General features: G+C 42.2%; 1 protein-coding gene across 1 annotated transcript in view; it reads left to right on the forward strand.

The window, feature by feature from the left end:
- Positions 1-2,351: 2,351 nt before the first annotated feature.
- The window catches only part of LOC120790698, a 51,718-nt gene continuing 39,958 nt past the window's right edge, over positions 2,352-14,111 (forward strand). The window contains exons 1-13 of the mRNA XM_040128511.1: positions 2,352-2,405; positions 2,518-2,536; positions 2,838-3,098; positions 3,408-3,668; positions 4,851-5,120; positions 5,701-5,964; positions 8,617-8,735; positions 9,558-9,699; positions 10,691-10,957; positions 11,361-11,621; positions 12,032-12,292; positions 13,415-13,669; positions 13,759-14,019. Coding sequence (XP_039984445.1) covers positions 2,352-2,405; positions 2,518-2,536; positions 2,838-3,098; positions 3,408-3,668; positions 4,851-5,120; positions 5,701-5,964; positions 8,617-8,735; positions 9,558-9,699; positions 10,691-10,957; positions 11,361-11,621; positions 12,032-12,292; positions 13,415-13,669; positions 13,759-14,019 — 2,695 coding nt within the window. The remainder of the gene's footprint in view (positions 2,406-2,517; positions 2,537-2,837; positions 3,099-3,407; positions 3,669-4,850; positions 5,121-5,700; positions 5,965-8,616; positions 8,736-9,557; positions 9,700-10,690; positions 10,958-11,360; positions 11,622-12,031; positions 12,293-13,414; positions 13,670-13,758; positions 14,020-14,111) is intronic.

Consider the following 14,111-nt stretch of genomic DNA (forward strand, 5'->3'; position numbering starts at 1 on the left):
GCCCATTGCCGAACGCCTTCAAACTTTTCGAAAGCGAACAGTTTAACAATGACCCAGCTTAGTAACAGTGATGTGTTTTGTAAGTATATCCCAGTTAGATGAAGTCCCAATTCCCAAGTCTGCATTCTTGACTTTGGTTTCAGAGGCACTTGTCTCCTTTGCTTAGGCGGCCCCTCCCAAGCCTTTATCTCTTTGGCTCAGGTCATTCACTGTGTTCTCATGTATTGTTACAGGGATAAAAAAAAAAAAAAAAACAGTGAACATGTCCATGTGTGGACTCGCAGAACGCCTTCAGATTTTTGAAATTTACAGTAACCCAGAAGGGGGAAGGGTGGAAAGAGAGAGAAATAAAAATGTGGAGCACTGACTAGAGAGAAATAAACAATCACAAATAGACAGTGAGAAAACAAATGGATGATAGAGGCAATGTCTCTGCCGTTATTATACAACACGCTCTCGCTTGGGTTGATGCTTTGACTGACGTGAAATCCCTGTTCAAGTGGGTTGGGTTGTGTTAGTAGGTCAGCAACGTCAAGCTGCATGTAAACTGTGGCCTCTGGATACAAAAGTAACGACGTTGCTGCGATAAGATCAATGTTGGTCAGGCACCTGTGAATTACCCAAGTTTTAAGTGGATCACCTCCTACTTTTTCTCTCCAGTCCTTCGTTGTTGTCCCCCAGTCTTACATTAATGGATCAGTAAAGCTCATCATCAAAGGGCAGATCACAGTTTGTTGACAGAATATGTCACAACGAGCTTTTCCATTTTGCTCTGTGGGGAGCCAAAGTTCGACGGGTATTGTGTTTATGTGCTATCTCACATTGCAGCCCCACCATGAATTCGATACCAAAGGTTCTTGACCCAACAGGACCTTAGTTGCTGATATATGAAACAAAATGTCACAACAATATTGAGGAAAAAAATGAAAGTTTAGAACAGCAGGCATTACACTGCAATCGGGGAAATGTTATTTACAGCCCACTGACCTACCCAGAGAATTGGACCCTGAACTGTGACACTGTCACTACTCTGGTTCCACTTCCCGTTATGCGCATTATAAATTCAAAATATTTTTGAAGTGTTGGTCTTTAAGAGGATAATACATAAACATACATTCTGGTTAGGTTTTGAGTTCGTTTTTGACCTTGGAAATAGCAGTTTGATGTAAAAAAAAAAAAAAAATCAGTTGAAAGTTGAAAGCTCTGGAAATAGCCAGTAAGTGAAGCTTGAGTTAAGATTTTTTTGTCAAGTAAACTTTGATGAGTATCTTGAGCCACTCAAGACCCAACAACCCCTGTGTTTTGCTAACATCTGATTTACTTCCCCCCTTATTTGGGATTCCACAGACTCTAGTGCCGTACAACCATTTTTTTCCCTTTAAAAATGTTTTTCTTTCCCTCTGACCTTATCTAACTGAATGTGTAAAAAAAGAATTCAAAGCGGTAACCGTTCCCTTTTGCCATAAAAACTGGGCTTGCACATGCGATGAAGGTGACAAAATACATGAATGAACATGCTGAATAAAAAAGTACAGTCAGCAGCAATCACAGATCTACAGTATTCAGCCAAATGAAACCAATGCGTCATTTTCTGCGGTGGACTTCCGATCTGAAACACATCAGTTTACGAGCAATTCTCATAAAATTAGATAGATTCATGAAGTATTGCGCTGATAAACCAATCATAAGGATGTTTTTTGAGCTGTTAAAGAGGACGGCAGGATCTCCAGGGAAAAGCCTGACACCTGAGAAAAGTGTACAACAGAAAAGTGTACAACCTCTTGAACACTTTTAGCATTCGCAGATAATAAGTGTATTCTGATTTCTTATTAGAGATGTTGTGCGATCTGTCTGAGACTACTGTGTGAAAAGAAGCAAAGACAAAAAATTCAGAAAAAACAGGAACACAGGACGATATTAGTGCTGCTGGAAACTGTCGTCGACTTTCACACGGACACACTACAAAACGGGCAGACTGATCAGTTATGAGACGAAACCGCCTTGATGGGGATTATGCAAACCGATGCGTGGCAGCCAGTGTGTGTATGTGTGTGTGTGTGTGAGAGCGAGAAGGGTAGAGAGAGAGACCTTCTTGTCATCCTCACTTCAGGTAAGTTCACCAAACTCTCATCCATCCATCCATCCATCCATCCATCCCTCCCTCCCTCCTGTTGTGTTCTCAGGGCAGCTCTGACTGCCTGGGGCTGTTGGTGGGACAGCCTGTCCCCATTTGGGGAATACTGATTGGTTCCCACGCACAGTGGGCTAAAGCTCAAAAGAATCCAGAACACCTTTTGTATTTGACTCCCTTGTATACAGAACTAAATGTAATCCTGCAGTCAATGTCAAAGATGGGATTGTTGGGAGCCATAGGCTTTTCTTTAGCATTGGTGTCTCTTACTCAGGTAAATATAATTTTTACGGTACAACCTGTAAAACTGATCAAGAATATTGATATAAAGTAGTATCAAAATGTTTTCACTATGTTACTGATGATATTATTTTTATCATTTACAGATACCTAATAGTGCAGAAGGTAAGTAAACCGAGAAATTTAGTTGACAGAATTATTTTAGGCCCCATATGTGTCTCTGCATAGGTTGGATTTATTTCAAATAAATCAGAATGGATCAGAATGGATCACTGAAGCTAAAGATGTCACATTAAATGAAGGTCACTTTGTGTAATTTGGATAAGATAAAATAATGGCAAATATCATACACATGTTTTTTTTCCTCTCAGTTGTGATGTTTACTGGTCAGTAGCCTTCAACAACAACGTTTATTTCCTCAAACAAAGCTCCTCTTTTCAGCCCCACGTGTTTCCATCTCTTACAGGGTGCAAAATCTTGTCAGCGGCCCCCTCGGGCCCCTCATCCATTCTGGTGAAATGGGAAAAATCAAATGTGGCTACAAGCTATTTTCTGGACCTTCGGGTGAAGAACAATACAAATTTTGCACCGGTTGTGGTGACCCTGCCAGCCACCGGGACAGAGAAGGACGTCCAGGGTCTGAGACCAGGAACCGAGTACAGTGTGACTCTGAAAGTCTTCCAGTTCTACTTTGTGGTGTGTGTGGATACAACTGTAGCGTCCACAGGTAAAGAAGAAGACAGTTTAAACAACATTTACCCTCGAAACGTGGTAGTAATTGGGATTATTGTTATTTTGGTTTGGGCAGCATAATCATGAAATACGCCTTCAGGGGTCAAATGACATAAATGTATTTATATTTAGCAAGCAAAATAGACATAGAACAACAACTCATACATAAATGAGTATGACCTGTATGAAATTATAACCCATTCAGACCGCGTCTTTACGCGCAAGACGCGCCATTACGCACGGACGCAGCGCAGCTATGTGGCATCCTAAACGATCCTTTCTCACCCCTGCTGTTTCCTCTCAGTCCCCGACACATCGCAGATAGAAGTCGGCCTGCCGCTGTCGAGCTCCTCGATCTTTGTACAATGGGCTGAGGTATCGTCGGCGCAGCGCTACTACCTGCTGGTGCGCTCCCAGGCCACCGGACGAACGTTCAATCTCACCCGCACCAACTCCAGCGCGGTGGTGGGAGACCTGCAGCCCTCCACCAACTACGACTGCTACGTGTACACGGCTAACCAGGCCGGTCTGGGAAGCAGGAGCAAAGTGAGGACCATCACGACCTGTGAGTGACCAGTTTCAGTTCGTGCGGAGCTTTGAAAACCTTGGCGGACAAGGGGGACGCGTTGATCTGAAGACGCGTCTCTGCATAGACAAACGCTAAATTTATGCGGATAATTGACGATTAAGAACATGTCATTTGTCTGATTTTTAAAAGATCGTATTCAGATGACAACTCCTTTATACAAATGTTCTTTCTTGAATCAATTTATGGGTGAAAAAGCTCCATTTAGTCAAGTAACTCAAGACGAAGAAAGTTTATAAGGTTTAATCTTTTTGCTTTATTTTATTACCGGTGACTAATTAAAATACATGAATCCATATGACAACAAATTCCCATTTGGATATTATATACCTACAGTACAGCAGGTAACACAATTTTCCATTTAGTTCTGTTGATTCAGATTAGTACTATTAGTACTGGTCTGAAAAAGGTAAGTCTTGAGGGGTTGGTCTACATATGGGGTCACTGGTGTAGAAAGCATACGAGTTTCTTCCCTTGATAAGCATTTGTGGTTCTGGCACAAGTCTCAAATAGTCTTGATTCTCTTGTTTCTTACGCCGGGAAAGTTACGGCTGGCATGTTTATTAAAGGGCCAGTTCACACAAATCACACATACAAAAAAACAAAAACAAAAAATGTGTCAAACATACACAATTTTCCTGGTTATCCTCAATAATATAGACCTTACTGTGGAAAGATTTCATCGGAACTATTTTCTGGAGAAGAAATAGTTCCTTAAAGACAAAAACAAAACTTGTGAGTGCAGTGACGTGTGTGGATTATCAGTAATGGGGACGTTGTGTCTGGATAGAAATGTTATTACTCACTTTAAGCTGTGCAAACCTGATTCCTGCCAGCCCCACTGTTTTGGGTCGGCAACACAAGGTTCAGTGGCAGCTACCTCAAAACCTAGCATCTAAAACCTAAACTATCATCCCATGTGCCTCCAGGGGAATGCATTTTGTGATTTGGTTGAACTGATCCTTTAACACACTACTTGACTTGTCATTCCCTGTAACTGCATTCATGAACTGGATGGTAACTGAGACCCTTTTTTTTATGCATCAAGAGGGCAGACTTTTTTTTTTTTCAATTAAATTATTATTATAAAAGATAAATCCGCAATGTCCTTCGTTCTTGCACGATATTTCCCTCTAACTAAGTGCGTATGTCTGCTTTTAGTGGTGCAGCCTCCGGTGAACATTTCAGCGGCACAGACTGGCCGGAGCACAGCGAGGGTGACGTGGCAGCCGGTGAAGGACGTCCTGATATACCGAGTCGCCATCCAGAACCTTGACGAACCCACCAGCGGGCCGTCTGTGCAGAACGTCACAGACAACAAGCTGGACGTTCATGGCATCCTCCCATGTTCCACCTATCTGATATCAGTGTCCTCACTCAACATGTTCCTGGTGCCGAGCGAGCCCACGGACCACACGTACACCACCAACAGTGAGTTGGCAGAACCAAACCAATATCAATAACTTGTTGATTAGGATCTAGGTCAGCCATTCTCTCCGAGGCGCTCCTTTCAGACGTGCAGAATATGATCCTCAGGGGGAAAAGGGATTCAGATGCCCTGACAACCTACTTGCAGTTGAGGCCGTCATGTAAACATAAACCTGAGAAAAAACAGAAATCAAAGGAGTTTTGGGGGTCGTTTTAGAGTATATTAATTATGAGAGATGTGACCTGGATCTGTTTCCAGTTTATCACAGCATTTATACTGTCCATTAGCCCCTACCGGAGTTGATGCGATGCTTCTGAACAGAGCAATTGTCCAATCTGTGAGTTGAAAAAAACAAGTCTCCAATCACCACCCAACAACTGAATACTTCAGAAACTTCAATTTTTGCCTCTAAAGTATAGACTGTAATTATCCCTATTACCTCTATTCTTTAGACACTCTTTGATCAAGTATATAAACTGTCTGTCCTCTACAACTTGTTTTTTCCACCAAGTTTTACCCTTCCTGTACACTGAAACTAAAAAAAGAAAAAAATAATACTCTAATGTACTGTATTACTTGCAGAGCTGACACCGGTTTCATCAGTATCGGTGGACTACACCTGCACCACTCACTCTGCCCTGGTGCGTTGGTCGGCTGTGTTCGGGGCCGACTCCTACAGGGCCACGGCGATAAGCGAAAACGGCACGCAGCTGACGTGCACCAGCCGGAGCACCAGCTGTCAGATCGCCGGACTGAGCTGTGGTCGGAACTACGTGGTGCACGTAACGCCCATTTCGGAGAACTGCAAGAACACGGTGAACAACACCTCGGCCGCCTTTCAGACCGGTGAGAGCAAATGATCACAGAGAAAAGAAAAAAAAAGAACAGGGTCACCTCATTCATTAGGAGACGTATCAGACATAAACATAATAAAGTAGAAGAAGCACATACAAACATGCACACTGGCAATTTTCTCCAATGTCCATTTTGATCAAGCTTGTTCAATAGAGATAATGTGACCCCGTCGTACCCAGCCAACTCAGCATCGTTGTACGTTAGGCCTTTCTTCATAAGGGAGTGGATGCTTTATCCTCCAGTGACTCAGCAGTATCTGTCAAGCTGTTGTAAAAGACTTTAAAGTCTCTATGGAATCGATTCAGGACCCGGATTTTCTTCACAGGTAATGTATTAAAAAGTTTGTGTCAGTGGGCCGCTGCAGTAGTTTATCCAAACCACCATCATAAGCGTATTAACTGCCACACCCTTGAAGGAAGTACCTGAGAAAAAAGCCGAAAGGTGAAGCAGGAAGACGAGCAGAAAAGACATGGAAACCGGAACAGCTGTAACCGTCTGGGGGATGTTGCTTCACGTCCACAAGGTTCTGACAGGCACTTTAAAAAGAAGAATGAATGGTCAAAAACAATGCAGAGGAGGTCAGGATGTCCTGACAGCTCTAATAAAAAATGATCCTGCAATATCCATATTATAAATCAATAGCATCTTTGATTAGACTCTCCTTGCCTGATGAACGCCCACATCTTTCAAACTCCACACTTACAGCTTGTAACAGAAGCTTCCTGTTACACGCGTGTTGCCTCCAAGCCCAAACTGAGAAAAACCCAATGATAACACTATAACATCATCATGCGTTATTTTCTCAGACGTTGGAGGGCTACTCCAGAGCCACGGAAGACGTTGTACGACAGCTTTCACGGGCAGAGTGGCACTCCTCGTGAGAAGTAAACTGAAATTCATATGTAAAGTCAGCAGAGTGACACTTCAAATCTGAGGTTGGCACGCTACAAGCCTGAACTCAAGATAGAGCTCCCACAGCAATCTACAGCACGTCCCTCCCTCCAAAGGATTAATCCCACTTGAATAGTTATGTGAAAACATATCCACCATATTACTTTAGGTTTTATGTCTACTTTAGGTTTTGGCTGACACAGCATCAGGCTTTGCATGTATTCTTCCTATTCAATAACCTGCCGACATCTTTTGATTTTATTCATTTATTTATTTTTGTGATTCTCCGACTACTCATCCGTAACTTATGTGCCAGTATTCTTAAAGCAACTGTAAAACGAATACAGGCATATTCACCTCGCTCCACCAAGTCTTAAGGTTTGAGTTTGTAAGTTTGAGAAAAATACCAAAAACAAAAAAAGAAGAAGTGTGAAAAAGCGGTCTAAGATGGTCAATTAACAGAATGAATGGCACTGGCCTAGTAAACTTTTGGATTAGGAACGTTTTTGCCGCTCCACCCTGCCATCTGTGCTGTGCAGGCAGTCAATCTTTTCATCTCACGTGTCGCTCTATTCTGTTAGAGAGCGCCCGGTCGTGATTTTCTCTCCAACCCCGCCCCCTCGAGCCACAGTGTGCAGCGCTAAGATGCTGTGACGTGGATGGTGCTGAATACGATTTTATGACAAGCGATTGTTGCATGTCAAGTGTACAGCCATTTAATGCTTGAGGGAAGACCTTAAATAACTCAATCTGATGATATCAATCCTTTTTGGAAAGGCTTAAAGGCACGAGAAAAAAAAGGAACAGCATCATTTTTAGATGATATTGATCTGTTTTTGTAATAATACAGCTCTTACTGAGCTTTTACAGCCTTGGAATAAAGTATATGTCTATTTTCTGAAGACTTCTTACACTGTTTTGATTCTGAGAATATGCCCCGATGATCCACATTTGAATATGGACATTAAAATTACACAAAGCTGATCCTTAAATGCAGGATGTCACTGTAGATTGGACTTCAACGTTGGGGATTTTAAGATATAGATTAAGATAGAGATGTTTTTGTCAGGATTAAAATGCCAAAGGTCACAAGTTGTCATGTTTAAATTCTTATTTTTTAATATAATGCACCTCAAATCTATTTTTTTTGTTGAACTCAGGATAAGCATCATTGATGTCATATCAGTCGGGGGTTATTTGGCAAAAACTGTTTACACCTTCTTTTTCTCCCCTAGCTTTGTCTGGCGTCTAAATTCACACGTTCATTTGAGTGCATCACTAGGTGTCTCCTTTGAAAACTGGGTCTCCCGTTGACCTCCACTGTCTGTATCATGTTGTGTTGTGTTCAGCCCGCTTAGAATGAGCCTGTGTTCCGTGTTAAACCTGAAACCTCAAACAGTGAAAAGCAACACTGGAGCGTAATCTTCAGTATCAGGGCGTTTTAACCTGAAACGGGATTTGAGACGCTTTCCTTTGATGTTGATATTTAACCCCATTTAACTTTTTTCTTTCTGTTACATCTCTTGTCCCTTATAATGCTATCTATCCATCTATCCATCTATCTATCTATCTATCCATCCATCCATCCATCCATCCATCCATCTATCTATCTATCCATCTATCTATCCATCTATCCATCCATATATCTATCTGATGCGGATGGGATTGGTCTGATTGTGGATGGTGCAGGTGACGTTTAGAAGACAGGCTTACACGCTTCAAATTCATGTATAAATGTCCATTTCCTTCTAGTCCCCTGTCCTCCCAAAAACCTGGAGTTGCTGCGAGACTGCTCCAGCGAAGTCATCGTCTTTTCCTGGGAGCACACCAACAACACAGACTACTACCTGGCCAGGGCAGTGGACTCCAAGGTACTGTATTCAGGGCTAAAAATGTTTGCAGCAACAATTTACAATGTAAAATAAATGTGTTTGTGAGAAATTTCTCTTGAATTAAAAAAAAAGTGATGGAGAAGAGAGATGAAGATAAGGTTTAGTGTAGAGCTTAAATCTTTTTTTTTTGTCACCTTAAAGTGACAAAAGTACTGAACAGATTATGATATTTAAATAGTATTTTGGAAATTACATTGTACCTGATATAGTTTGACATTTTGGGAAGTAATATTTGCTTTTTCGCTGAGAGTTAGATGGGATGATCAGCACGTTACTACTGTCCCTGTATGAAGCTACAGCCAGCAGCCACTTAGCTTAGCTTAGCATAAAGACCTGAAATGAAGGGAAACAGCTAGCTTGGCTCTGTCCAAAGGTTTGAAAAAAAAAAAAAAAAACATTACATTTTATTTATTTAATCTGTAAAAAAGAGTAAAAGCAACAAGTTGTGTTTTTAGAGAGGGTTATGTGCTTGACTATCCCCTGGCTGGGCGCCGACTCTTTCTGAAGTTTCTTCTGACTACCTCCCTGCAACATGTTGGATTTTACACTTCGGCTCTTGGACAAACGAAATATAAAGAGTTAACTGGCGAGCACTAGAGGTGCCGGCTGGTGCAGATTTTGTTGCCAGAGACTCGCCGTGTGTCCCCTCGTTTTCAGCCTTTGCGCTAAACTAGGCCGACCGACTAGCTAGCTGCTGCTTCATATTCACTGTACGGACACGGGAGTGGTTGAACAGCAGCTAATCGCTACAGTCTGTAACTAGCGCGCACATTTAGTATGTTGGGATTTCTCTGTTCCCAGGGAGTGGTCCAGGAGTGTCTGACTGAAGACAACTCCTGTTATTTCACGCACACGGTGTGCGGACGACACTATTACTTCACAGTCTATTCAGTCACAGGGAAGTGCAGGAGCCAGATCAGCTCTACTGTTGACATCCGCACAGGTATGACCACACATATCTACGGTACATCCTCTCTGTAGCTATATCAATTGCTAGATTATAAGTTGATATCTGTACTGTATTAGTACGAATGTCACTGGTTAAATATAAATAATTTCATTTCCATACAATTTAAAATATCACTGTTTGCTCTGCGAGGAGCTGAACTTAGCTCTGGGACCTGCGAGCACCCTCTGACGGACACTTTTGTAAAACCCAATCGGGCTGCTTTGCGGTATATCTGGACCTGTATTTAGCAAATAAAGTTGGAAATTCTTCACTTTTACTACTGTTCACAAACTTAAGAACTGAGAACTAAGATTAAACTTAAGAATAAATGCAAACTTTTTTTGGTATAAGAATGCCCTTAAATTCAAATTCAAATTTCGAGAGGTGGTTAGATGAGCAAACACCCTCTTAAACAGGTGATTGTGAAAAACATGAATAATGTTTGTATCATGCCGAATAATACTGTACATCAGAATAGTGCATTTGTAGCAACTGATGTAAATATTTGTGGGGATGGTACACCACTTTTCTTCTGTATTTTATCATGGTTGCAAATGACAAGAATTAAACTGGCATTGATTAGTTACTGTAATCCCTGTTTACTGGAGATATTGAGGATTTCACACAAATAAAATGAACATTTAAAAAAAATAGTTACATATGTTTTTGCAGAATAACATATCTGAGTAAAATGTAAGGATTTCCTAAGAAATAGGATACGGTATGTGATAAGGTTACTCCTACACTTTGCTCTAAGTAGTAGTAAGTTGCTTGATAAATGTGTCTTATTCTTTACTTTCAACAATTAACATTTTTACTCCTAAATTGGCTATTTAGTCATTCTTGTATTATTCTGGCCGAGGCCCAGCAATGACATAACTACACCTCTTTTCTGCTTACATTTTTCAAATTGCAAATAAAGACATGAAATAAATTTTTTTAAAAACCCAACAACTAATCTTTGGATTTGTTCGCCTCTCTCCAGCACCCTGTATTCCCCAGAACCTCCAAACATCGTCCGACTGCAAATCAGATGTTCTGCTCAGCAAGTGGGACCTCGCAGAGGGGGCTCTACGCTACACTGTGGAGGCCTTCGGTAACAAGGGACACAACAGCCGCTACAACTGCAGCTCGCTGTCCAACAGCTGCGCTATAGAGGGCATCCACTGCGGAGAGTACCTGACCATCTACATCACAGCTTTTGACAACGAATGTGCCAGTCCGAGGACACTGGGGCCTGTGACTGAGACAGGTGAGGAAAAGCTGTTGGTGTCTCGTTATTAGATATCAGCAGTGGTGGAAAAGGTATCCAGATCCTGGGAAACTGTCTGTTCACCCAGTGTTTGCAGGGATTTTCTGTTGAGGCTGAAACAGTTAGCCGATTAAAGGACTAGTCCGTTGACAGAAAGCCCTTTTGACGATTGATTAATTGTCCAAGTCGTTTATCAAGCAAACGGTTTTCTAGCTTCTCAAATGTGAAAGTTTGGTGCTTTTCACTGTTTAATATCACATTAATTTTTATATTGTCGGGATTTTGAATGTTGTTCGGGTTAAAACAAGCGCTTTTAAAGACTTTTTCATTATTTCCTGATGTTTTACAAAGAAAGGTTTCAAAGGTGGAATTTATCCTAATTTTAATTCGTCCCCTCTTTCAGTGCCATGCGCTCCTCAGAACGTATCAGCAGTGAAAGAATGTGGAGCAGACTCCATCACAACCACCTGGGACCTGTCCAGTGGTGCAATCTTCTACGTCGCCATAGCAAAGGACAGCAACGGCGTCATTCACAACTGTAACTCCATCGACCTGACCTGTAAGATCAATGGCTTGAAGTGCAGCACCAACTACACAGTGTACGTCATTGCCTCCAACTTCGTGTGCAACAGCTCTGAGAGTGAGACGGTCACCATAGAGACAGGTACTGAGAGGACGCTCGTTTTCCTTCTTTTTCCGTCATTTTACTGTAAAGCTGCTGACTTTTCAAATTGACAACAAGCAGAAAGAGGGATATGCATCTTTCATCTGAAGGAGGTTTTGAGTGTAAGGATTAAAATGTCAATATCTTTACCTGGAAAGACTGATCAAACCTGTATCTATGATCTATGATACGGTATGCTGAATTAACTGACATTTCTTGAAGGCAAATTTTCGAATCTATAAATATCAGACAGATATGTTGCTGTTATTCTCATACATTCTCTGAGTTATTTGCCATTTAAATCAGCCCAAATACAGAGAGTGTATCAGTGTTTCATTTCAAAATATCCCAAGTTTAATTTTTTTTTTCTTTCCTTTCTGCTGCTTAACTGTCCCTTTGTCTCATTTAAGCCGCTTGCCCACCGAATCATGTCACTGCCTCCCTGGACTGTGCAGCCAATGAGGCTCTGATTTCGTGGCATGGCCAGCCCAAACTGAACTCCTACACCGCCACCATTGTGGATGAAGAACAAGGACTTCTCAGCTGCAGCTCCACTACAACCAGCTGTAGGGTGCCAAACCTGAAATGCGGCAAGCTCTACACTGTCACTGTCGGCCACCACGATGGCATCTGCCCCAGCATCCCCTCTGAGGCCATCTACTTGGAGTCGGGTAGGAACACGTTCTGCTCATAATATGCAATTTGCGTACATTATAACTTGCCTTTATGTCCGCTGTGTCTCTCCTCTCCTCAGCAAACCACAGAAAAATACTTAGAGGCTACAAACAGCACAAATAGTTTAGAGTATGACCCCCAGGGGCCCCTAAAACCCCAAAGTCACTGTGTGTTGGTTAGTTTGTTACAGTTTTGATAGTACTGTATATATTATATACCCCATTCATGCTAACTGAATGAAATTAAATTATGAGTGGTTGAGGGTCAATGCAACAGACAGGGTCAGTTCAACCAAATCGCAATAAAACACATTTTCTCACATACCCCCACTGGGATCTGCATGCAGATATCAAGAAAAAACAAATAATAAACATTGGAATAGAAAAAAAACAAAACAAATTAAAGAGTTTTAAGTTTTACGTGTAAAGATCTCAACACTTTCAGCAGCTCTCAGATCCTTGGGCAGGCTGTTCAAGCGACTAGGAGCATAAAAACTAAAGCTAAGAGACTTGTTCCAGGCGACTTTGGAAGCCTTCCTAAATAATTTCAGTTTTATCTGCAGAGATGTTAAGATATCTTTGAAACATTCCTATATGCCAATACAATTACATGGGTCAAATCATAAAATCTGTTTCTTAAGATTTGGGTGAACTGACCCTTTAAGGTGAGCCCCTGCATTATTATCTTATCTTGAAACCCTGTCTTGTGGAGGAGCCGTGTATGAAAGTCTAGTCCAGCTCAGGCTAGTTATACCAGAAGCTAACAAAGTGCGGATCAGAGTTGTGAAAACTTTGCCAAATCTTGCAGTGTAGAGCTGAGCCTGTCCTAAAACGGTACCGGGACAGAGGATAATCCCCTTTGATTTACTGTAACAACATGTCCTTTCCTCTGGCTGATGTTTTGCCCCACTCGCAGTAAGGATCTAATAACTGCAATGTTGGTGCTCTTATTTTTCATCCATACGACATAACACATTGTCTAGATCAACCAGCAAGTGTAGAGTCTGACACCAACATCAGATTTATGTACAGAATTAAATGGAGGAAGTATTTTTTGTCAGAATAACTAACAGATTTCTTAGTCGCCAGCCTTCACCCACCCTTCCTCTCTCTGTCCAGTTCCCTGCGGGCCGGCCAACATGCGGGCCGACGTGGACTGTGCGTCAGGCGGACTGACCGTCGGCTGGAACGCATCCAGAAACGCAGAAGGCTACATCACCGTGATCTCAGACAGCGAGAAGAAGATGTCTTATAACACCACACAGCCAAAGCTGAGCATCAACACGCTGGAATGTGGACTGGAGTACACTGTGATGGTGACATCCTTCAATCGTACCTGTGTCAGTCTTCCCTCAGTCTTACCTGTCAGGGAAGGTAAGAGAACAGTAATGAAAACGGTTCCTTCATAATAAAATAGATTAAACTAATCGTACTGAGCTGATCTGAGGTTTCCCTTCTCCCAGTACCCTGCGTGCCGACTAATGTGGTGGCGGAGAGAAACTGTGGCCAGAGTTTTGTGGACGTGACGTGGCAAGCGAGCCGCGGCGCCAAAAACTACATCGCAGCTGCTGTGGGGAAAAATGGCAGTCGCTTGGAATGTGTGTCCAATAAGACGTCGTGCAGCCTGGAGGGCGTAATGTGCGGCCAGGTTTACAATGTCAGCGTGGTCGCTGTGGACGACAGCTGCGCCAGCACAAGGAGCCCGGCGGTGAAACGATCGACAGGTAAACATAAGTAGATATCAGTATTTTGTAAGTGAAATATGTATATCCTCTCTCAACCAACTCATACCGTCCAACTGTTCTGTTTCCTTCCT

Source organism: Xiphias gladius, chromosome 6, assembly GCF_016859285.1.
Source record: "Xiphias gladius isolate SHS-SW01 ecotype Sanya breed wild chromosome 6, ASM1685928v1, whole genome shotgun sequence".
NCBI classification, from domain to species: domain Eukaryota; kingdom Metazoa; phylum Chordata; class Actinopteri; order Istiophoriformes; family Xiphiidae; genus Xiphias; species Xiphias gladius.